This window comes from Leuciscus leuciscus (assembly GCF_965113295.1).
Source record: "Leuciscus leuciscus genome assembly, chromosome: 13".
Lineage (NCBI taxonomy): Eukaryota > Metazoa > Chordata > Actinopteri > Cypriniformes > Leuciscidae > Leuciscus > Leuciscus leuciscus.
Window position 1 is genome coordinate 24,532,959 of NC_138737.1, and position 23,915 is coordinate 24,556,873.

Below are 23,915 nucleotides of genomic sequence, written 5' to 3' on the forward strand. Positions count from 1 at the left end.
CAACATTAAATATCACCAATTCATCGGAAAACAGTTGTTCTTTCATGTCTCATGGAGCCCTGGAAATACCAGAACTTGTGATTGACACCTTGTTCTTTAATCTTGTCCAAGCCTGTGGTGAACATCGTCTTTCCCCCTCTCTTGAGAGCAGTGACTTTTGCTCTGACAGTTAACATGTTAAGATGTCTCTCAGCATGCTTCAGAAGCTTCAAATCTATCCCAGAAACATGGAGAACATCTGAGTATCAGCATACCAAAAGAAGAAAAAAAGGTGTGAAAACAGACCACAAACAGGTAGATGGGTGAGTAATAATGAAAATAATGAGGTTTGTGGGAAGGATAGAGAAAGATCCTGAGGCTGAAATCAAATAATTAATTGTGTCATATTTAATACATAGGCATGCCAAGTATTTAAATTTGAAAAGTCACGTGAGCAGGAAACCTTGCTTTCATAAAGCCATTATGCAACATGAGAACGCAAGAAAAAGAGAGGGCGAGAGAGGTATGGGCATGAAAAGGCGGAGAAGAAGTTAATGAAAAAGACAAGGAGGGGGTGAAGGGAAAGAGAGTTGCTGTGAGAAAATTCACTAGACACAAGTTGTTTAATCTTTGTACACTGCTTAACAAGAATGTGCATTAAATTCAATGTCTGGGTCAGAGTGCTTTAATTTATATGGTGGATCGATTCCTTTATGAGCTTTTCTGTCATTCTGCTTCAACTCTTCACAGCAAAAAATCACCTGGATCTGCTCAAATGCATCTAATTGAGGATTGTAATCTTCTCCTGCTGGATCCATGAGCCAGATGAACAACCCTACACCCCTTCACTTCTACACAACTAAGGTAGGCTTGAAGGTCTTCAGTGGACCTCATGTGGTCTTTCTTAAAGCTGGAAACACCTCTCTTATTGATTTGATTTTGAATATGCAAAAGACAAGCAGCAATGTTATCATTTTCTGGAGTACAAGTATTTAGACTTTGTTAAGACGATTCAGGGGGGATGAAGTGGTAGTATTTATGCACTTCTTTACTCCAGAATGTATAACATATTCTTAAAGATGCTTCTTTTGTAGAAATGTTCACATTCATTCATTTACGTCACACATCCACTGATATGGTACATCTGCTTGTGCTGCATTGTCAATAGAGATTCAGTTTACCTTCAATGCAACATAGCAAAAACATCTTTAAAAGGACAAAACACACTTTATTAAAATTGAACAATTGAGTTATTTTTACAGCAGTTTGCATTGTGAGTGAATTTGTGTGTGTGTGTGTGTGTGTGTGTGTGTGTGTGTGTGTGTGTGTGTGTGTGTGTGTGTGTGTGTGTGTGTGTGTGTGTGTGTGTGTGTGTAGATCTTTACTGTCAAAATCAATTAATAGCTCAAGATAAGTTCCTTTTTTTGTAGTAATGGGCAGAAACGTGACTGGACTGTGGCTAAATCAATCTCTGCAGATGAATCTTGATAATGATTGAACACAAGTTATTGTTTAGTGTATGCTGGCTGTTAAAATTATGATATTCACTGCCTCAAATAAAAATAACTTTCAAAAGAAACTTTTAAAAAAATGGAGCATATGCAGAAATGTCAAAAGCTGGGCATTACTCTCGCCCCAAAGAAAGAAAGAAAGAAAGAAAGAAAGAAAGAAAGAAAGAAAGAAAGAAAGAAAGAAAGAAAGAAAGAAAGAAAGAAAGAAAGAAAGAAAGAAAGAAAGAAAGAAAGAAAGAAAGAAAGAAAGAAATAAAGAAATATTTTTAGTAAGGGAAGACAGCTGCCATGAAGACATGGCAAAAAAATAAAAAACATTTTAATTTTGATTTTCCACCAATGAGCTCAACTTGCAAGAAAAAGCTTTCATGACAGTATATTATGTATATGAAATATGTTTGTTTTTTTGAAAATATTTTAAAATGTAATTTATTACTGTGATACAACGCTGAATTTTCAGCATCATTACCCCAGTCTTCAGTGTCACATGATCCTTCAGAAATCATTCTAATATGCTGATTTGCTGCTGATGAGCATTATTGTTTTCAATGTTGAAAACAGTTGTGTAGATTTTTAGGATTCTTTGATACATAGAAAGTTCAAAAGAAAAGCATTTATTTGAAATATAATCTTTTGTAACATAAATGTCTTAACTGTCACGTTTGATCACTTTTAGTTTTCTTTGCTTGTCACTACAGGGGAAGAATGTGTGTGTTCTCATGCTACTGTGTGTTCCCCTCTCCATGATGGACATCCCTGGTCCTTGCAAACATGCCATAACCATGGACCACCTGCTTCAACTAAAACAACTGGTGAGGAATCACATCTCAATAAAGCTTCAAGGGGTCATCCTTTAATTTTTTTTTCTAAATGTGGCAGCTCAAAGCCTAGCAATGTCTCCTAACTTTTCGTCTCATGTCTTTTTACTCTTCAGATCAGTAACCAGTTGCGGACTGGCTGTTCAATCACATATTCATTCATTGAGAGAAAACACCTGGTAAGAGCGTCTTTAAAACATTGTCTTGCTCTACTTTTAAAACAATGTTTAAAAACAGGTTTGTGCTCTTTCCATAATACAAGATTCTATTCCAAAATCTTCTGTTTCGAATCTGCCCTTGGAAATGATGCAAAGTTGGAGGTGTGTTTTAGATTAGATGCTCACTCCAAAATGTCATCACTCATAGATGAGATTTCCATTGTGGCATCCATGACATGGTTGAATTCAGCATGCATTTTGATGTAGATCTTTGGTGTATCTGTTGGTGCCATTTTGTATGTAACAGTCTTTTCATTCTGTAGACAGTCCAAACTTCTGAACTTTAGTTTAGTTTCTTAAATCTGAAGCATATTCAATAGGACCATATTACAGTAATCAGCGTTGAGGGTAGCGCGTTACAAGTAATACAAGTTATGTAATCAGATAACTATTTTCAAGTAACTAAAGGAACACATTAATTTTACATTTACAACAAAATATCTTACTTTTTGAAAGGTTTGTACTCTACTGTACAGGCATGAATGAGCATTTTCTTCAGCCTGAGGAAACTTTCCCCAATGACGGTAACACTTTACAATAAGGTCCAATTAGTTAACATTAACAAACAATAAGAAATACATTTAGTACAGTTTTTAATAACCTTTTTGAACATTAGTAAATAAAAACATTGTTAGCACATTGATTTTCACATTGCACACATTAAGGTCCATAAAACAATAGTATTAACATATATGTTCAATGTTCAAATGTTTAGGACCTATATATTAAGTGTCTTTAACTACTTTGTAACATTTAAATGAATCATTTGATACAAAGCTCTCATTGTGTTATCTCATACAGGTTTTTACTTCTACTATTTACTTCTTTGTACTTCTATTTAAAAAGTACCTGCATTTAATTATAGCTGTAATAATTTTTTGTAATTACATATATAATTACACTGTTGAACCCCTGAACCCACCCTTAAACCCAACTAGACCACCAAACCTGTCCCTAAACTTACCTGTATCCCACCTCAATAGCAGAAAAGGTATTTTGCAATACAACATGCATTGTACCTAACAATTTTGTTGTTGTTGTTGATGTAAGTACAAAAGCTGCACCCCAGTTCAGAGGCCTGCATCCTTCCATTTGTCAAACTAATGTTAACAAATGGAAACTTATTGTAAAGTGTTACCCATATTCAGCCGCAGATTGTCTGTAAAGACAGATGGGGCAGGGCCCCACTAAAATATTTATCCAAACATAGACCTCTATACACACTAAATTAATAATAAATTGTAAATGTGGTCAGCATTCTGCAACAAATATTTCTAGACTATTATAAAGGGGTCATGAACTGCATTGTTTTATTGTTTTTTAATGTTTCCTGGGGTGTACTTATAATGTTCCTGGGGTGCACATAAAAAAATAAGTAAATTTAGAAATAAAAGGCTTTTTTCCTACCCTGGTTTTAGCCCTCTTTAGCCCAGTGGGGGGGCGTCCACTGCTGTGATTGGCTAACATCTTTGCATATGAAATAATTATTACATGTGGAAATCTCTCAAAAACTTTTAGTGCGTTTTTACTATTACAGCTCTCAAGATTAACTAATTGAGAAAGGTGTTGATTATAGCATTATATTTAGATCTATAGCATTTAGATCGGGGCATGAAAGGTTGCAGTGATCCGTATTATAGCTGATCACAGACATGTTGAGAGCATGAATGCAATGATCTCGTCATTGCAACTCGATTTCGGCTCTCTATTGAATGCTTTCATCATAACTAACTGTGCAAACCATGGTGCAAAAATTATTTAAATAAGAGATTCATTGATTATAACAGGAGTTTTGGTGCGAATCCACTGATAAACTCACGCTGATTGATTCATAGCTCTAGTGACTGCAAAGGGAGCATTCTTTGATCGCTTTCTATGTATAATTTAATCACAGTTTAAATAACAGATCATTTTCATCCTACTAAGAGAAACAATGTGAAGTTGCCCTTTTAGTCACTGGTTTGATTTACTGATACATAGACAAAGAAAATCTGACAGTACATTAATCATTACATATCAGAAATCACTGGACATAGATCAGGCATTAGAATTGGAATTAACACGGTTTGCAGAGCGTGCTCATGTGAATAGCCTTTATACAGTAGTTCTGTTGTGTCATGTGTCATGGCCAGGAACCGCTACCGCCCATATTACAGAAAATGATCCACAAAGTACATGTTGATTTCTCCAGCAAAACCAAAGCCAGCTACCTTATCTCTTTTGAAAGCAAAAGTACACATGCTAATGTGCCAGATTTTATTCTCCAGTTGTCGCCAAACCTGTTTCTTACTCATTCTCCTTCTTTGTTTTTTAGAGCGTTGTGTGTTATGTGAAGGCTACTTTGCCAAGGGTGCTTGAACTGTTCAACGTCCACTTCAAATACGTGCGGGGCTCAGGAAGTGCTCAAGCAGTGGTCTCCATACAGAACCTCATTCTCAACATCTACTCCCAACACTGCATACCTTTACTGAATGAAGAACTGGAGGTGTTTGCACTCACACTCACAAATCTTGATCTCAGGGACAAAACGTCTTAACAAGGTTCTCTAGGCTACTTTAAAATTAGTTAATAATTGTCACAAAAAAAAAAAAAAAAAATTCTTTTGGTAACACTTTACAATAAGGTTAAATTTCACTCTTAAAAATAAAGGTTCTTTATTGGCATTGATTGTTCCATTAAGAACCTTTAACTTGGAATCACTGCAAAAAAAAAAAAAAAAAAAAAAACCTTTAAGAACCTTTATTTTTATGATGTAATTAACATATTACACAGCTCTCTGGAATACTCCATTCTGATTGGTTCATCGCTGCATTCAGAGGTCTGATATTTTCTACTACTCACCATACATCAGTCACCCATCTGGTTACTGAAACCGGCGCTACTTTAAACTGGCGTCTCTCACTTCATACAAATGCAACTGGCAGCATCTTGAGTCTCTTATTGATTGGCGTGTAAATGACTCTTTTATATATATATTACTGCGCTACTTAGTTGCAGTGTTGGTCTTGCTCAAATATCAGCATGGTTGCAAATTTGATATGAAATAGTTATTGAACTGTTGTCTAAAAATCAATAAGTAACTTACAATTTAGGTTCAGATGAAAATAGTCCCAAGCAAAGCCACATTACTTTTTGAAGGAATTAGATGAGTCAGTTATTCAATGACCCATTTGTTCCTAAATGAATCAACCGTTTTGAAAGAATCGGTTGAATGATTGATTCAATGACTCACTTATTAAGACAGTGACTTGCCACCAACTTGGTTGCATGTACAGTATTTAAGTATCATTTAAATTTCTTATTAAAAAAATTATATTTAAAACAATCTCATAACATTATGTATGCAATTGTAATTGCAGTGTAGATACATTCATCATGCCACCTCTGAGTTGCATTAAAAAGTTAGTTCACCAAAAAATGAAAATTCCTTCATTTCCGTCACCCTTATGTCGTTCCAAACCTGTAAGACCTTCGTACATCTTCGGAACCCAAATTAAGATATTTTTTATTATATCCGAGAGCTTTCTGATCCCTCTATAGACAGCAACGTCCATGTGACTCCAGTGGTTCAAATGTAATGTTATGAAGCGACGAGAAAAAAACAAACAAACAAAAATAACGACTTTATTCAACAATTTCTTCTCTTCTGTGTCAGATCTCCTACTCTATTCACGTAGTAAACACAGTACAGCACTTCCATTTTCTACGCCAGAATGCCGCCTCACTATTGGCCGATGCTGGTCACGTGAGCACCACGACACACGCGTGTGATGCTGACCCATGAGCCGGCCAATAGTGAGGTGGCGTTCTGACGTAGAACCCGGAAGCACTGCACTGTATACACTATGTCAACAGCGTAGGAGAATGACGTGGAAGTGATTGTTGAATAAAGTCGTTATTTTGGGGTGGTTTTGCGCACAAAAAATATTCTCGTTGCTTCATAACATTACATTTGAACCACTGGAGTCACATGGACTATTTTATGATGTCTTTACTACCTTTCTGGGCCTTGAAAGTTGCAATGACGTTGCTGTCTATGGAGGGATCAGAAAGCTCTCGGATTTCATAAAAAAATTACTTAATTTGTGTTCCGAAGATGAACTAAGGTCTTACAGGTTTGGAACATCATGAGGGTGAGTAATTAATGACAGAATCTTCATTTTTGGGTGAACTAACCCTTTAATCACTGTCTATTTTCCTTTACTTAACAAATGCTATAAAATAAGCCTATTGTTCATTGCATTAACAATTGTTAACGTATATAATCTGTGTGTAAAGTGTTATCCACTTTTTACAGCATTTAAAAAGTATGGTTACTGTGCAACTTTTTAAGACATGGAATCCAACATTAAAAATCTATTGGTAGGCTGTAGAAATTAACATTTACCAAGCGAGATTAATTAATGATGAAAAAAAATTGGGTTTACACTTTATTTTAAGGTATCCGTTTAACATATAGGTTAGGATTGGGGTTTGGTTTAGGGTTAGTTGCATGTAATTATGCATAATTCATAGTTATTACTACAGTAACTACATGTAACGTGTAACAAGGACACTGTGAAAAAAGTATTGTTCACTGGTGGTTCATTTTGCCCGTTGCATTAACTAATTTTTCACCATCTTAATGTAAAGTGTTAGATTGCAAGACAGAGAATCTTGAAGGCCTACATTTCATTGGCAGGTTTGCTTGACTTTGGTCTGAACAAATTGGAATTACATAAATCACAGAAGCATTTCAAGAGTGTTTGTATGTATATATGAGTTTAGTCTTTTGTGAAACCACAAACAGATTTTAAATACTCAGGGGTCACATTTCAGAAGTAGCAGTCTGGAGTTGGTTGTGTTTTCTATATAATGTTGTGACATGAAAGGCTAAAACTGATCCACTCTTTCATGAAATGTATTCAGAGACATCACTCAAGCACAAATTTTGGTCCATATCTTTGATCAAATCTGCACTCCTCATATGTTCTTGTCGTGAGAGCCACATATCTCCAGTAAAACCCTTAGAAGTCCTATAGTAATGTAAAGATGTCTGAGGATATATTTGTTTCTTCTTATAGCTTAGAAAACTAGTTGAGCATTTTTAATTGGTTTACTTACAACCCTGTCACATTTGTAGTCATTTTCATTTATTAAAAAAAAAATTTCTTCAAATCCAGCTTGAGAATTTTTCCATCTGGCAGCTGGTGTCGTATATCATCAGTGCGTGAGAAATGTGGTTTCTAGTACAAAAAGTAAAAAGAAGTCATGCTGTCACTTTGTTATAGTTGTAATGTGAAAAAGGCATCGTTACAGCCTCTGTACCTGCTTTCAACCGAATTTTTCTTTTATTCCCAATAAGAAGCTTTTAGTGATTTATTGACAGTGTCATTGCTAATTGAAATTACATGCACACTAGTGTGGCATGAGGCAAAAACTTTTTCAGCACCCTCTTCATCAAAATATAATCTCTCATGTCATGACGCAAAGCATGTGGATTATGGGATCCATTCAAACTACACTTAAGGAAAGATAATACTGAGGGATTCGAACCTTCAGATCAAAGGAGGAAAAATATTGAGGCACATATTGTGGAAGACAATGCAAGGTCTTTTCAATGCACTTTCAAGCTTCATAAAGAACACAACCATCATAAACACCATAAAAGTAGTCGACAAGACTCAAGATATATCAAGGATGTCAAGATATTTACTAAACAATGACTTTTAATTGATTTTCTGCTCCTCAAACGAGTCATATCCCTCATGAAAATGAAGTACACATTAGCATAGCTTTAAAAAGAGTACTTATTAGGGATGTAATAGGCTATGTTTTAAATATACAGTATATACTTATGTGCAAACTGAATGTAATATTTTAGACACTTAAATGCACGTTAATTGCAATTCAATAAAAATGTATTAGTTGTAATCATATTAAAATCAGTTAGCTGAACTTCTGAGAATTTGGAAACACTTAAGTCTTAAGAACATCTTTATTTGTAATCGCATAATTACTCCTATTGACTGAAATATTTGACTTTGAAATTTTACTGCTGAATGTGCTAAAATATACTTTAATGTAATTTATATTGAAACTATTGTCAAGTATTTCATTAAGTGCACATTTGTTAGGATAATGTTTATTTAAAATATATGAACTTTACAGGTAATATGAAATAACACTTTACATAATTCGGTAGTCAACATGACATGAAGAGTACTTAAGTGTGTTAAAAAACTGTCATGAAAGTGAATACTCTCTTTAAGTACACTTAAGTTGCCTTTTTTCATTAATATATAATCTGCAAGTATAGTTTTTTAAAAAAAGTACATACTTAAGATTTGAAATACACTACAAGTGCACATTCAATTAAAGTAAACACACTTCTTTTTCACAAGGGATGGTCCACATTTATGATACTTTGATGTTACTATTGTGTTCTTTTCTAAGCTTGAGAGCTTTATGTCCGGCTGAAAAAAAGAGAAAGTCGTGGTTTCAGAACAACAGGAGGCTGAGTAGAGTAGATGATGACAGAACTGACATTTTTATGTGAACTATCCCTTTACGATCCATAATGTTAAATTACACTTGAACCCGATCTCTCAGTATTTATATTTGTTTTTTTTTCTTTCACTCTGACTCTCTGCAGGAGGACCCTGTAGCATTCGAGAGGCAGTACAATGAGACTCCAGTCCAGGCACTTCAAAGAGTCGAGGAGGTTCTGTCCCTCTACTTGCATCTCATCACATCCTCTAACACTCCTGTTAACTGGACCTGCGAGCAAGAGTACAACATCAATGTACCTCCTACTGAGACACCGCTAACCACTAGCACAGGTGATTGCGCACACACATACATTTGTCAACATGAAAAAACAAAAAAAAACAAAAAACAGGTACAGTTCACAAGTGAAGCTGTTGGCAAGACAGATGATTTTCAAACACACACACACACACACACACACACACACACACACACACACACACACACACACACACACACACACACACACACACACACACACACACACACACACACACACACACACACACACACACACACACACACACACACACACACACACACACACACACACACACATACATCCCTCCAGCAATGATTAAGACCACATGTTTGTCCTTTGAAAGAGTTTGCGGTGGGATTATTCGGGCAAGCTCCTCAGGGGTCCTCCGGTGATAATTTCTACAGACTGGGCTTCATTGTGGTCTCCATCTGTGGAGGATTTCTTTTCCTTCTCACTGCCTGCTGCCTCCTAGAGAGAAAGGTATGCCATTTCTCCATAAATACCATAAGAGCATTTGTATATGGGTCCAAAGCTTTTATGCACACAATTTGTTATAATGTTATACGTTTCCAAAAAGTTATACGTTTCCAAAAAGTTATACGTTTCCATTTGTTATAATGTTATACGTTTCCAAAAGCACAGTTCTGGTGCTTTTGTTGACATATTTTGAAGACAGGTAGTGACAAACACATTTTCGAGTAATTTCAAAGACTTGACAAGATTCTAGTGCTTCACGATGAAAGACCTCCAGCCAGCACAATCTCGTATTGATTTGTGATGGTGTGTGTGTGTGTGTCTAACGCTGACTATTTACAGCGCCCTTAATTCTTTTAATTTTTATTCATTGCAACAATTAAACAGTCTCTTTGGCTAAATGTGTACCAGACTCAGAACAATTGCTCGAGGAGGAATTACATATCTCCCCCGGAGCAACTGAGTTCACACGTATATATGTTCAATATGAATGTCTGTAGGATCATGAATGTAATCCGGATGTACAACATTGGCCATGTTGCCATTATCATGTGACCAGTGTTGGGTTCAATGCATTGCTAAATAAATTAATGAATGTAATTTAATTACTTTTCCCTTGAAAAAGTAAAGTAAGGTATATCTCTTAATTTTTCTGTAATTTAATTACAGTTACTTCTGATGTAATTGTATTAAACACTGTATAAGACTACAGACCAATTCTATGTAAAACAATAGTGGATTTAACATCAAAATTTAAAGTTTAATGTTAAAGTTTTTTTCGATTGCTTAACGACAGTGAGCACAACTGGAGCTACATCTGCAAAACTCTAACTACAGTCTGCACTACCAACAGTCACCTGAGCTAAACAGTTCACATCACCTGCAAAACTCACTCCAAGCAACACAACTCTTAACACATGGCTCAAAACAGGCTCAGTGCAGCCAAACACTACACACAACCCTCACTGAGATAACACACACTGTCACTCAGAAGAACACACTGAGAGGAAAAACACTAGCATCAAACACCAATACAGAAAATACTAACTTTTCATCTTTACAGTTTGAACAATTTCAGTGACTTCATACAAAGTAATATTTTCTTCAAAGAAAAGAGTGACATTATTTCACATGATTTATTTAAAGTTTTAGAACATAACAATTCTTTAAGGTAAATGAAAATTAGCAGTTTGCTTCAATAGTCTGTAGTAATTTACGGAATTACAGTAATGAGAAAAAAAAAGGTAGAAACTAAAAGTACATACGAACATGTAATGTAATGTAATTCGAACAAATAATTGAGGGGCTAATCCTGCCTCTCTCTAGCATCAGGCCACAGGTTTTCAACATCACATCTAATGTTCTCTCTTGCCATGCACCTGGGGAAGAACCTTCTGGAGTGCCTTATCCATCCCTGGCAGTCGTGTCCTCACATCCGGCACGCATGGCTTCCAAAAGAGACATTTGGTCATGTGGGTGGTGACCACTTTCCACCTCCACCCATACAGAAAAACAATATATTGAAATATGTTTTACGTAAAGTGTCGAAAATATTTGTGGCATATATTCCAAATACATTGAAATATATTTGCATTGTTGGTCACTTATATTTATCATTTTGAAATATATTCTGAAATATAACAAAAATGTATGATGTTATAGTAAGTGTGAAATATATTTACATATATTTACATATATTTAACTAAAATATATTTATTGGGCCAATTTCAAATATTTGCATATATTCCAAAAATATATTTCAAATATATTTATTTTGTGTATGGGAGCCTTTCAGCTGAAATTGCAGTCAGCAGTGTTTGAAAGGCACAAGGCTGAAATCTATTCTGTTTTGAATGTGTGGTTCACAGTTTTGACAGCAGTGTGTTAGCATTTGAACAAAGTGCTGTAAATCCACAGTGTTGTGCAGGTTGTGGTTAAAGTCATGGGATAAGTGTGTAGAGTTTTGAAAACTGTGTTCAAGCAATGAAAAACGAACTAGAGTTTGGTCCACATGAACTGCTGCTGTGCAGACTGTAGTTAGAGTTCCCTTTCAAGGGAACTCGCGTTGCGTCGAAATGACGCTATGGGGAACGCTTTGCGTGATGACGTCTTGAAGCACATGTCAAATCAGTCCAATGGTGTGGCGGAACGTCAGAGGCGGGTGACGTCACGTACCAGGAAGCTATAAAAGCCGGCCCGAAACAGAAAACGAAAGCTTTCTGAGTCTTCAGTTGCGCTCTGTGTTGAATCTGTCCTTGTTATTTGGTGTTGTGTGTCTATATTATATATATATATTCAGTATGGCGAGCAAGCAGCAGTTTAGAGTGTGTGTCCATTCCTGCCTGCGTTATTTAACGGGAGGTGATACTCACACTCTTTGTGTTATTTGTTTGGGTGAGGAGCATGCCCAGTCAGCACTCGAGGGTGGTGACTGTGTGCATTGCGAGGCGCTTCCATTGCGTACGCTACGATCCCGCTTGGCTCGGTTCAATCCCGACCACGTTCCCCAGGGCTTGGGTCCCGCCGCTGCCGAGGCACGGTGTCGATCTCAGACCTGGGGTTCACAAATGGATTTATCAGTGGATGTTGAGACGGGCTCTGCCTTATCTCAACATCCTTCTGATAGATCCAGTGCCTCTCATCAGGGTGCGGAAGCACGCGCTGCGGTTTCTTCCCCCCCGATGGAGGCACCAATACTGCAATTGTCCAGCTCTGAGGAGTTGGACGTTGTTAGTATTGAAGCTGAGTCTGAGGATTCGCCACCTCAGTCTCACGCTTTTGAGGAATTGCTCGATGTTGTCACGAGAGCAGTTCACAGATTATCTATTGAGTGGCCAGAGGATAGGCAGGACGTTCGTTCGAAAAGTAAGCTCGACGAACGCTTCCTGCCATCTCGTATTCAGCCTCAGCGAAGAAGCCTTCCGTTTTTCCCCGATCTCCACACCGAGGTGTCGAGATTGTGGGGAAAACCAGTTTCATACAGAGTGTATACACCACAAACATCCCACTATTCTTCCATTCATAAATATAAAGAATATGGTTATGGGGAGATGCCGAAGGTGGAGGAGACGCTTGCGAGCTATCTCTCTCCAGCAACGGCATCTTCCCTGAAGGCTCCTTCACTTCCCTCTAAGCCAGTAAAATTCACATCTTCTCTGGTTCATAAATCGTATGCAGCCGCTGGTCAAGCTGCAGCGTGTCTGCATACGATGTCTATTATGCAAGCCTATCAGGCAGAATTATTGGGGGATTTAGAGGAGGGCGGGGGAATTGGTCCTGACACAGTGGCCGAATTACGCAGAGCCACAGATCTGTCTCTCAGGGCCACCAAGGAGACCGCTAAATCAATCGGGCGGTCTATGGCAGCCCTGGTGGCCACTGAGAGGCATCTGTGGCTCAATTTGAGCGATATAAAAGAGAAAGAAAAGCACATTCTCTTAGATGCTCCGGTTTCCACTGTTGGATTATTTGGTGATGCAGTAAACAGTGCGGTAGCTAAATCTCAGGAAGCTGCTAAACAGGCAGCTGCATTACAAAAACTTCTCCCCCGCCGTTCTTTCATTGAGGCTGCTGAGCGGGAGCAGCCTCACTCCTCTAAAAAGAGCGCTGAACATTGTGCCACTCAAAAACAGAGTGTGTCCTCTCGTGCTCCCCCACAAAAATCTCGGGGACACGGAGGGCGCTCTCAAACCCAGCAGTCTTCGAGGGGTAAAACGGATCTGCGGACCGTTATTACCGCCAAGAAGGCTGCTGGGAAAAGGTCCTGACGTCCGAGGGCTCAGGACAAATGAGGGTAGTTCCCCCCGAAGCAGAGCGGTTAACACCTCTTTTTACGGTGCCCGTCTCTCTTCGGTGCCCTCAGGGGACCGTTCTGCCAACCCTGCCACCTCTGGTGTTACAGGGCGCAGCGGTCTCCGGCGAGCACATATCTCAAGGTCCACCCGGAAACGTAGTGGCCTCGGGATGCCCGCCCCCTCCGAGGAGGGTGCTAGAGCAGTCTGTTCGGTCGTTCCCTGCCGGTGCGCTGTTACAGGGCGTCGAACCGACTACTCAACAGCAACAAAATCCAGAAACCAGTCTCGAGAGGCTGGTACCTCTAGTAGAATCTTTGACAGCGTGGAAGCTACTGTCAAATGTTTCTCGTTGGGTCCTGCAGACCGTGGAAAAAGGGTATCAGATACAATTCAAGAAACGCCCACCTCGGTTTATGGGGGTCCTGCCCACAGTGGTGGGCCCCGAGCAGGTTCTGGTTATGGAACAGGAAGTAAACACTCTGTTAGAGAAAGGGGCCATAGAATATGTACCTCCCTCCAACAGGGAAACCGGGTTTTACAGCCGGTACTTCATAGTTCCAAAAAAGGACGGGGGATTGCGTCCCATTTTAGATCTTCGAGTTCTGAACGAGTCAGTCATGCAGCTCAAGTTCAAAATGTTAACTTTGAGACAAATCGTGCCACAGATCAGGTCCGAGGACTGGTTTGTCACGATAGATCTCAAGGACGCATATTTCCATATTTCCATCCGTCCGTGTCATTGGAAGTTCCTGAGGTTTGCTTTCGGGGGCAAAGCATACCAATATCGAGTTCTTCCATTCGGCCTGGCTTTATCACCCCGCACTTTCACCAAATGCGTGGATGCAGCTCTGGTGCCTCTGCGCCTCCAGGGTATTCGCATCATGAACTACATCGACGATTGGTTGATTTTAGCTCAGTCGCATCAGTTGGCGGTTCAACATCGAGATGTTGTTCTCGCCCACATGAAAGAGCTGGGGTTACGGCTGAACGCCAAGAAGAGTGTGCTTTCTCCACTTCAGAGGACCACTTTTTTAGGCGTGGTTTGGGACTCAGTGTCGATGCAGGCGCGCCTGTCACCGCCACGGATAGATTCCATCCTTGCAGGTGTGAAAAGTGTAAAGCTAGGCCAGCTACTCACTGTCAAACAGTTCCAGAGACTGTTGGGTCTCATGGCAGCAGCTTCCAACGTGATACCTTTTGGACTACTGCACATGAGGCCCCTGCAGTGGCGGCTCAGGACCAGAGGGTTTTCCCCGAGGGGCAACCCATTTCGCACAATCAAGGTCATTTGGCGATGCCTACGTGCCTTGGTCATGTGGAAGAAACCCTGGTTCCTGTCCCAGGGCCCAGTGCTGGGAGCTCCTTGTCGTCGCAAACTGCTAACGACGGATGCTTCCCTCACGGGCTGGGGAGCGATCCTAGAGGGTCGCTCATCTCAAGGTCTGTGGGAAGACCATCATCGTTCCTGGCATATCAATCGCCTAGAGATGTTAGCTGTCTTCCGGGCTCTGAGGAGCTTTATCACAGATCTCAGGGGACACCATGTGTTAGTACATACGGACAACACGTCGGTAGTCGCCTATATCAACCACCAAGGGGGTTTGCGCTCGCGCCCATTGTCCAATTTGGCACGCCATATCCTCTTGTGGTCCCAGGGGAAGTTGCTGTCTCTCAGGGCAGCCTACATCCCCGGGGTACAGAATATAGGAGCAGACACTCTGTCGAGACAGGGGCCGAGGCCCGGGGAATGGAGGCTCCACCCCGAGGTGGTGGAGCTGATATGGAGGGAGTTTGGCCAAGCACAAGTGGATCTGTTTGCGTCTCGAGAGACGTCTCACTGTCCACTTTGGTTCTCCCTCACGCATCCAGCTCCTCTGGGACTGGATGCTATGGTACAGACGTGGCCGAGGCTACGTCTGTACGCCTTTCCCCCAGTGGCTCTGCTCCCGGGAGTTCTGGAAAGAGTTCGCAGGGACCGGGTCCATCTACTTCTTATAGCCCCGCGCTGGCCGGGCAGAGTGTGGTTTCCCGATCTTGTGTCCCTCCTCGACGGGCATCCTCTGGAGTTACCCGTCAGGAGGGACCTTCTGTCCCAGGCAGAGGGCTCGATATTTCACCCTCGGCCAGAACTGTGGAACCTGTGGGCTTGGCCTCTGAGGGGGCCCAGCTCATAGAGTCAGGTCTCTCAACTGAGGTTGTTGAGACCATTCTACAGTCCAGAGCTCCCTCCACGAGGAAACTTTATGCCCTGAAGTGGAGAGTATTCACTTCTTGGTGTAGTGACCGTCGGTTGGATCCAGTCAACTGCCCAATTGGTACAGTTCTGGAGTTCCTGCAGGACCGGTTCACTGCAGGTCTGACCCCGTCCACTTTAAAGGTTTATGTGGCGGCCATAGGTGCTTACCACATTCCTTTGGGTGGAATGTCTGTGGGGAAAGACCCTCTGGTATCTCGTTTCCTTCGTGGCACTTGGAGGCTGAGGCCTGCAGTTCGCTCTAGGGTGCCACCATGGGATTTGTCCGTTGCGCTGCAAGGCCTTTCCATGGCCCCCTTTGAGCCCATTGAGGAGGTTCCTGAGAAGTTTCTAACTCTGAAAGCTCTGTTTCTTCTCGCCATCTCTTCTCTTAAAAGAATAGGGGATCTCCAGGCATTGTCGGTTGCTCCGTCATGCTTGGAGTTTGCTCCGGGTATGGTCAAAGCTTTTCTTCACCCTAGACCGGGCTATGTCCCCAAGGTCCCCACTAATGTGGCTAGACCTATTGTTCTGCAGGCCTTCTGTCCTCCTCCCTTTCAGAATGCGGACCAGGAGGCTAATAATTTGCTTTGCCCAGTTCGGGCGTTAGACGCTTATGTCCACAGAGCTGCCCTGTGGCGTAAAAGTGATCAATTATTTGTGTGCTTTGGGTCTCCTAACAAGGGAGGTCCAGTGTCTAAGCAAAGGATGAGCAAGTGGGTGGTTGAGGCTATCTCACTTGCTTATGAGGCGGCTGGACAGCCTTCTCCTTTGGCTGTCCGGTCGCACTCTACTAGGAGTATGGCGGCCTCTAAGGCCCTTATATCAGGAGTTTCGTTACAGGACGTCTGTGATGCGGCAGGCTGGTCCTCACCGCACACCTTCGTCAGGTTCTACTCTCTGGATTTAGACTCTGCTCCAGGGTCTCATGTTTTGTCTTCTTAGTGCTGCTCATTTGATACACACAGGACAGACATTTGTAGCTATGGAGGCGTTGGTATAGACGTTCCCCATAGCGTCATTTCGACGCAACGCGAGTTCCCTTGAAAGGGAACGCCTCGGTTACGTCTGTAACCTCGGTTCCCTGAAGAGGGAACGAGCGTTGCGTCGCCTTGCCATATCTCCTTCATGCCTGTCAGCGCGACTTCAGACTTTACGAAGCTTTCGTTTTCTGTTTCGGGCCGGCTTTTATAGCTTCCTGGTACGTGACGTCACCCGCCTCTGACGTTCCGCCACACCATTGGACTGATTTGACATGTGCTTCAAGACGTCATCACGCAAAGCGTTCCCCATAGCGTCATTTCGACGCAACGCTCGTTCCCTCTTCAGGGAACCGAGGTTACAGACGTAACCGAGGCGTTTTGCACATGTGACTCCAGTTGTGCCCACTGTCGTTTAGCAATCGGAAAAAACTGTAAAATATATGTTTTTATTGTAACGTTCAAATATTTTGGTCTTTTATGCAATTTTATATTATTTATTTGAAAGAATTAAAAGAGCAGTTTCATGTCTATTCTTTTATTGTTCTACTGGTCAAGTTTGATATGGAATTAAGGATGTAATTAGTAATGCCATACTTTTAGAGAGAGTGATTAATCTAATTACACTGTTGTAATTAGTAGATAGTAATGAATTACTTTTTTACAGTAACTTACCCAGCGCTAAATGTGACCTACCAGCGTCAGTTACGTTGCTTCACTGTCATTAATGCATCCTCTCCCGTGGCCTCATGGGATAGTAAAGTGTCCATCGTATGCGCACTTCAGTATCTTGCCGTAGTAGTAAGTAGTATGTCAACCGGGTACATTTTGCTTACTCTTTTATGAGTACTGTGATTTTAGGCATACTTCTTTACATACTGTTTTTCGCATACTAAAATTATGTGATTTCAGACACAGCCATAAGTCAGTTTTAGCATAATAGAAGGTACTCTAGCAATATATGCTAGTTCTTGTTGTTGAAAAGCAGCACCACATGATGCTATTATCACCTTACTGAAGTTCTCTATAGGTTATAGAGGTGTTGCGCCTCTAGTCTGACTGTGAATTATGACCTAAAAGATTTGTATCCTTATCTAAACAAACAATCTTTTCCCACTTTGGAATATGATCCCTTGTGAAAAAGAAGTGCACTTAATTCTATAGAATGCATTCTTGTAGTGTACTTCAAATCCTAAAAGTGTATAGGCCTACATATATTTAAACTCTGTACTGTATAGATAATGTTAATGAAATAAATGGCCACTTATACGTACATAGAAAATACACTTTAATGACTATGTTTTGTAACAAGTTTTACTTTAAAGTATATTTTAAATCATTATGTTTTAATAATCTTTTGTCATGTTGTCATGCACACCAAGTATACACACACACTGACTTGTCCGTTAAACATGGTCCCATTAGCCCCAGCTGGTAGATATTGTAACTACACCATCTGGCAGAAAAAGCATCATTCTCCACTGACAGCCATTAAAATGTTACATTGTAATAATATATAATATATATATATATTTTTATTTTTTTTATTATTATATTAGTAGGCTAGATATTTTGCCAGTGGCCAGTGTTTTGTAGGCCTCTTAATAGCATGAAATGGATTAGGAATGGATATTTATCCATGTCAGCTGTCATGCTAAAAATTAAAACTGGAGCCAGAAATAGCTTGAAACAAACAGACTGTGAATGATTTTTCTCATATCTTACATTCATCATCATTGGGTCAGCTAGTAGTACATCGAACCTCACACTTAAACTGTATCTGGTTTTAAAAAGATTAACAAAAAGCGAGAAGTAAAAAATGAAAAGAGTATTTGTTGAATGTGTGACATCATTCATGCATGTAATTTCATTTGTAATTCTGTTTCTACAACAGAAGCTGCAACGCCAGCTTCACAGAACAAGAATGTCATCGGACTGGGGGTAACTTTGTGTTTTATCTCACCTATTTTTGCTGTACAATGTTTTAATGTTGTCATACACACTGTATATATTTTAATGTTTTGTATGACCTATGACATAATAATGTGAAAACTATGCATATAGCAAAGGAATATAAAAATTTCTCTTTACAGATTACAAGTTGTCGAAAACTTTGAAATCCAAGAGGAAGTATGTAAGTATTTGATTTTTAAATCCTTGCTTGATTTTGCATCAACTTCAAAATTGACAATAAAAATAAATGAATACCTTTATAAATCCCCCAATACTTGATACTTGGTTTGGTATTTGACAAAAGTAATGTACTTTGGGTAATGCTAAAGGAATAGTTCACTTAAAAAAATATATATTTCTGTCATCATTTACTCACCCTCAAGTTGTTTCAAACCTGTATGAATTTCTTTATCCTGCCTAACACAAAAAGAAATATTTTAAAGAATGTCGGTAACCAAACAATTGATGGTCCTTATATACTTCCATAGTATTTTTTGTATATTCAGCAGGGCCTATCAACTGTCTGGTTACGAACATTCTTTAAAATATCTTCTTTTGTGTTCAGCAGAAGAAAGAAATTCATACAGGTTTTGGAACAACTTGAGGGTTAAGTAAATGTTGACAGAATGTTCAAACTATTACTTAAATGTACATAATTTCAGATATTATCTTCAGCACACATCAATTGAGATCAGTAGAGGTCAGATGGCCTGGGAAGGACATAAAACATGTTGAATATTGCAAGCAAGACTAGTGATAAAAAAAGGTCCAAAAAAGAAAAAGAAAAACCTTGGTTGAACATTTTGACATAAACTGGGGAACTGCAGGACGTTCATGAGTGAAGGTTCTTGATGAAAAGCTAATAATTAACTAATGTAAAATAAATATAAATAATTTAAAAATGAAAATAATGAAAATAAAACACAAAAAGTATTAAATTAAATGTAATTATTGAAGGGGGTACTTGAAATAAATCTCATTGGCTGAAAAAGAAAAAGAAAAAAAATGAAACGACAAACAAGCCTCTAGTCTAGAGAATGAATTATTATAAGAATGATAAACTGATAGACCTATACACACACACACACACATATACAGTATATACTGTCTACTCAACACTTGTCAAACTACTCAGTACTCTCAGCATTCAGATCGTTAACATTCTGAAAAATAACTATTGTGCATATACTTCCTTATCCTTTGTCATCTTTTGTAGACCAGACTGACCGACGGAAAGAGCTTGGCTCACACCTCTCCACTGCCTTCTAACTGATTCTCGAACGAAGACAGCAACTCTCAGACTCTGAGAAGACAGCAAACAGTGCATCACCAGACGGTGTTTCCAACAGCAGAGGAAACAGACTTAAGATATACTTCTGATTATTTGTTAACATTACTCATACATCTTGGGCCTTGTACATATGTACATTTGCATATTATTACAAACATCTATTTCTGAACTACTGGAAAAGTCAAAGTATTGCATGCTCAGTAATTCTACAGTTACATCAATCCACAAAGCACCTGTAACAACTAGAAAAAGAAAATCAGTCAATCATAGTTTGTTTCAAAGATTGTTTCAGTTGTCAGTCTACTATAATGCTGTTATTGTTCATATGTGGACAGTATCTTACAGTAAAGGTTTCATTTGTTAATACAGAACTTTTTTTCATTTCTTTCCATTTCCAGGTTTAAGGGTTGAGCTAAAATTGGGTGAAAACAATTATTAGGCAAAATACTCCAGATAACACTCGCATATCTAACATATTTTCCAAAAAGAGGTCAAAAGGCTATCTCCCCCAGTGACATACTGATATGAAAATTCTGTTTGAGTTGACAACAGCACTTTTTACAAAACAGATTTATTTTAAGAGAGCAGTTTTGCTATTTAGATATGTATACTTTTAAAAATAAAAGTTATTTATTGGTATCAATGGTTCCATTAAGAACCTTTAACATCCATGGAACCTTACAAATTCACAAAAGGTTCTTTATAGTGGAAAAAGGTTCTTTAGATTATTAAATGTTGTTCACTAAGAAAAAAAAAAAGAAGGTTTTTTTAAGAACTGATCACTGAAAAGTTCTTTGGGGAACCAAAAACGGTTCCTCTATAGCATCGCTGTGAACCTTGCTTTAATGTGGTTTAGGACAAAGCCACAGAAAGCCAAAATCAATGCAGGATGGCATAATATACTATAAGGGAACAGAAGAAAACATTTCCAGACATGAATGTTTCCGGTCGACCCACTTGAGTGCTTTCATTTGCATTTTGTTTCTGTCTGGAGTGTGTGTCACTGTTTGGCTTAGCATTAAACACTCAAAGGCTTCTCTCGGAATCAAAAACAAGGAAATGTGGTAGAGTTTTTCGGACGTCTGATAATGATTACAACAAGCCAGTCATCCAAGGGAAAAAAGGAAGAGCTTTTGTTAAGCAGAAAAAACAGGACGTAGCTTCTTGTGAATGAGATTTGAAGGTCTACTCTAAAAATGCTGAGTGGGCATATTCAGTGTAATGCAGTAGTCCAACACGCTTTACACAGAAAGATTCAAATAAATTGAAACATTCAGGGACATTCAGGAGCTGGAGTAAGTTAACATGCACTGCACTTAAAGGGATGGTTCGGAGTAAAATCAACCTAGGGTCCTTTGCACCATGACCTCGAGCCAAACACCCTATATACACTATCTTTATGCATCGCTTTCTGCCAGGACTTTTACGTGCTTTTCCCAAACCCCTGAAGTGACGTCGACGTCCGGGTTAGCAGTAGCATGAGCCGCCAGGCAAGTGCTATTTAAATAAACGTACTTACAAACTTTCCAATGCCTCGTTTTATGAGTACAGAACCTATTTGTACTACTGTAGAAGTTTGGTACCATTCTGGCCATTATTAGTGGGGTAATTTACGAGATACATCCTTGGATCCGTTAGTGCCTGCACTTAGCCATTCAGCTGATATCTCTAAATAAGCTCTAACTTTAATAATGTTCGACCAAGGGAAAAAAGGCTTCTGGGGGGGTGTTTGGCTCGAGGTCATGGTGCAAAGGACCCTAGGTTGATTTTACTCCGAACCATCCCTTTAAGTAAAGATGACAGCGAACAATGAACAGAAAGAACTGAGGGCTTAAATACACACACCAATGATTAACTGAACAAGAAACAGGAGCACAACTCAGGGTACATTTACACGATCCCCGTTCACACAGGTCCTATCACACCAGTCCTCAGGTCTTTACACTGGCTCCCAGTTACATTCATGATTGATTTTAAAGTATTATTACTGGTATATAAATCACTCAATGGCCTATGACCTCAATACATTGCAGATATGCTTACTGAATATGAACAGATCACTCAGATCAAGGGTTCACTCTAAGCATGGTGAGTCTGCTTTTAGCTATTATGCTGGAACCAGCTTCCAGAAGAGATCAGATGTGCTCCTACAGTAGTTACATTCAAATCCAGACTCAAAACACTTCTGTTTAGCTGTGCATTTAATGAATGAACACTGTGCCGCTGTGCGTCTGACTGATTACACTGTATTTTATTTCTGCATCCGCCTTTTGATTCTAAACTCAAATGGCACTGAAAATTAGATAAGAGACAAACATAAATGACTTAATTGGAGAAATTGAGAGATGAAACCATGCTGATGAGCTGGGTCTGTGGTGGAGTAGTGAGTTTGATGTGTCAATTAAACTCGAGGTTCTGTGGGGTGCGGACTGGATCGACTCCATTCCTGGAGCTTCCGGACAAATGGTTTTTTTTGGGGGTGCGGACTGATGGGGCAGTGAACCCAAGGAGTCAGTCCTAGAGCTCCTCCTGTCCGATTTTAGGAAAAAATCGGGTCTATTGGAGACGTCAAATAGATATTTTAGGCACGACGAAAGATCACCACAGACACAGTACAATCCACATGGGATAATCTCACAGTATAACAAGCAGCTGTATAAAATATGATACACCAGTGTTTTGCCAGTTTATCTCTTTTAATTCTTTTTATAACTGTATCCACTGTATGTCTGACTGACTGCACTGTATTCTTCCTTTTGATTCTAAACAGAACTCAAATGGCACTGAGAATTGGGTAAGAGAAACATAAAGCACTTAATAATGCAAAATAAGATACACCAGTTTTTTGCCAGATGAAAAGTTTATTCTATATGTCTCATATTTTTACTACTTTAATTCATTTTACTCTAATTCATTTTATAACTGTATCATTTATCTCTTTTAATTCCTTTTATAACTGTTTTAATTTCCTTTGCTTTTATTTTGTGCTTATTTTCTATGCAAAGCACTTTGAATTGCCATAGTGTGATATTTTAATTCCTTTCTATGTAAAGCATTTTGAATAACTGTTTTAATTTTCCTTGCTTTTATTTTGTGATTAATTTTATTCCTTTCTATGTAAAGTTCTTTGAATTGCCATAGTGTTTGAAATGTGCTTTATTAATAAACTTGCCTTGCCTTGCCTTACCTTAGTTACGTGCATCCTGTCACCATTTAAACTGCCCTGTCAATCATCTTGTCACAGTTAAAATCCTCCACATTCACTTTCATTTAAAGGTGCGTACACGCCATGTTGTAATTACCGTAATTACCAGATTTCAACTTTAAAAGCGTTAAAAGCGTCAATGTCGTAATTACAACTTACAAACTTGTTAAAAGCGTTCATGTCATAATTACAACTTGCAAACTGGGAATTTTCTGAGAGCTCCTACTTGTACCACCTGACACTGTTGCCATAAAAACACAGCAATTTTCACAACAAATCATGTATTGTCATCTCAAAATTTACATTTACATTTACATTTATTCATTTAGCTGACGCTTTTTATCCAAAGCGACTTACAATTGCTATATATGTCAGAGGTCGCACGCCTCTGGAGCAACTAGGGGTTAAGTGTCTTGCTCAGGGACACATTGGTGTCTCACAGTGGATTCGAACCCGGGTCTCTCACACCAAAGGCATGTGTCTTATCCACTGCGCCACTACCACCCCAAAATTGCAGTAATTATGACATGGCGTGAACGGAGCATATGTGCATTCACACCATGTTGAAATTACTGTAATTACGAGATTTGTTGCACAATATGCAGATGAAATATAATGTGGATGCAGCAACAGTGTCTGCCCAGATCCGGCCCACATGTGGATTTCACA

The 23,915-nt window shown here is 39.3% G+C and overlaps 1 protein-coding gene across 1 annotated transcript; it reads left to right on the top strand.

Moving 5' to 3' along the window:
- The first annotated feature begins 580 nt into the window (after positions 1 to 580).
- csf1b (colony stimulating factor 1b (macrophage)) lies at positions 581 to 23,220 on the top strand. The gene is made up of 9 exons (XM_082189427.1): positions 581 to 843; positions 2,189 to 2,302; positions 2,425 to 2,487; positions 4,841 to 5,011; positions 9,161 to 9,347; positions 9,660 to 9,796; positions 18,692 to 18,738; positions 18,891 to 18,931; positions 19,967 to 23,220. Exons 1-9 carry the CDS (start codon positions 796 to 798, stop codon positions 20,017 to 20,019), a joined length of 861 nt encoding a protein of 286 aa, XP_082045553.1. The 5' UTR covers positions 581 to 795; the 3' UTR covers positions 20,020 to 23,220.
- Positions 23,221 to 23,915: the final 695 nt, after the last annotated feature.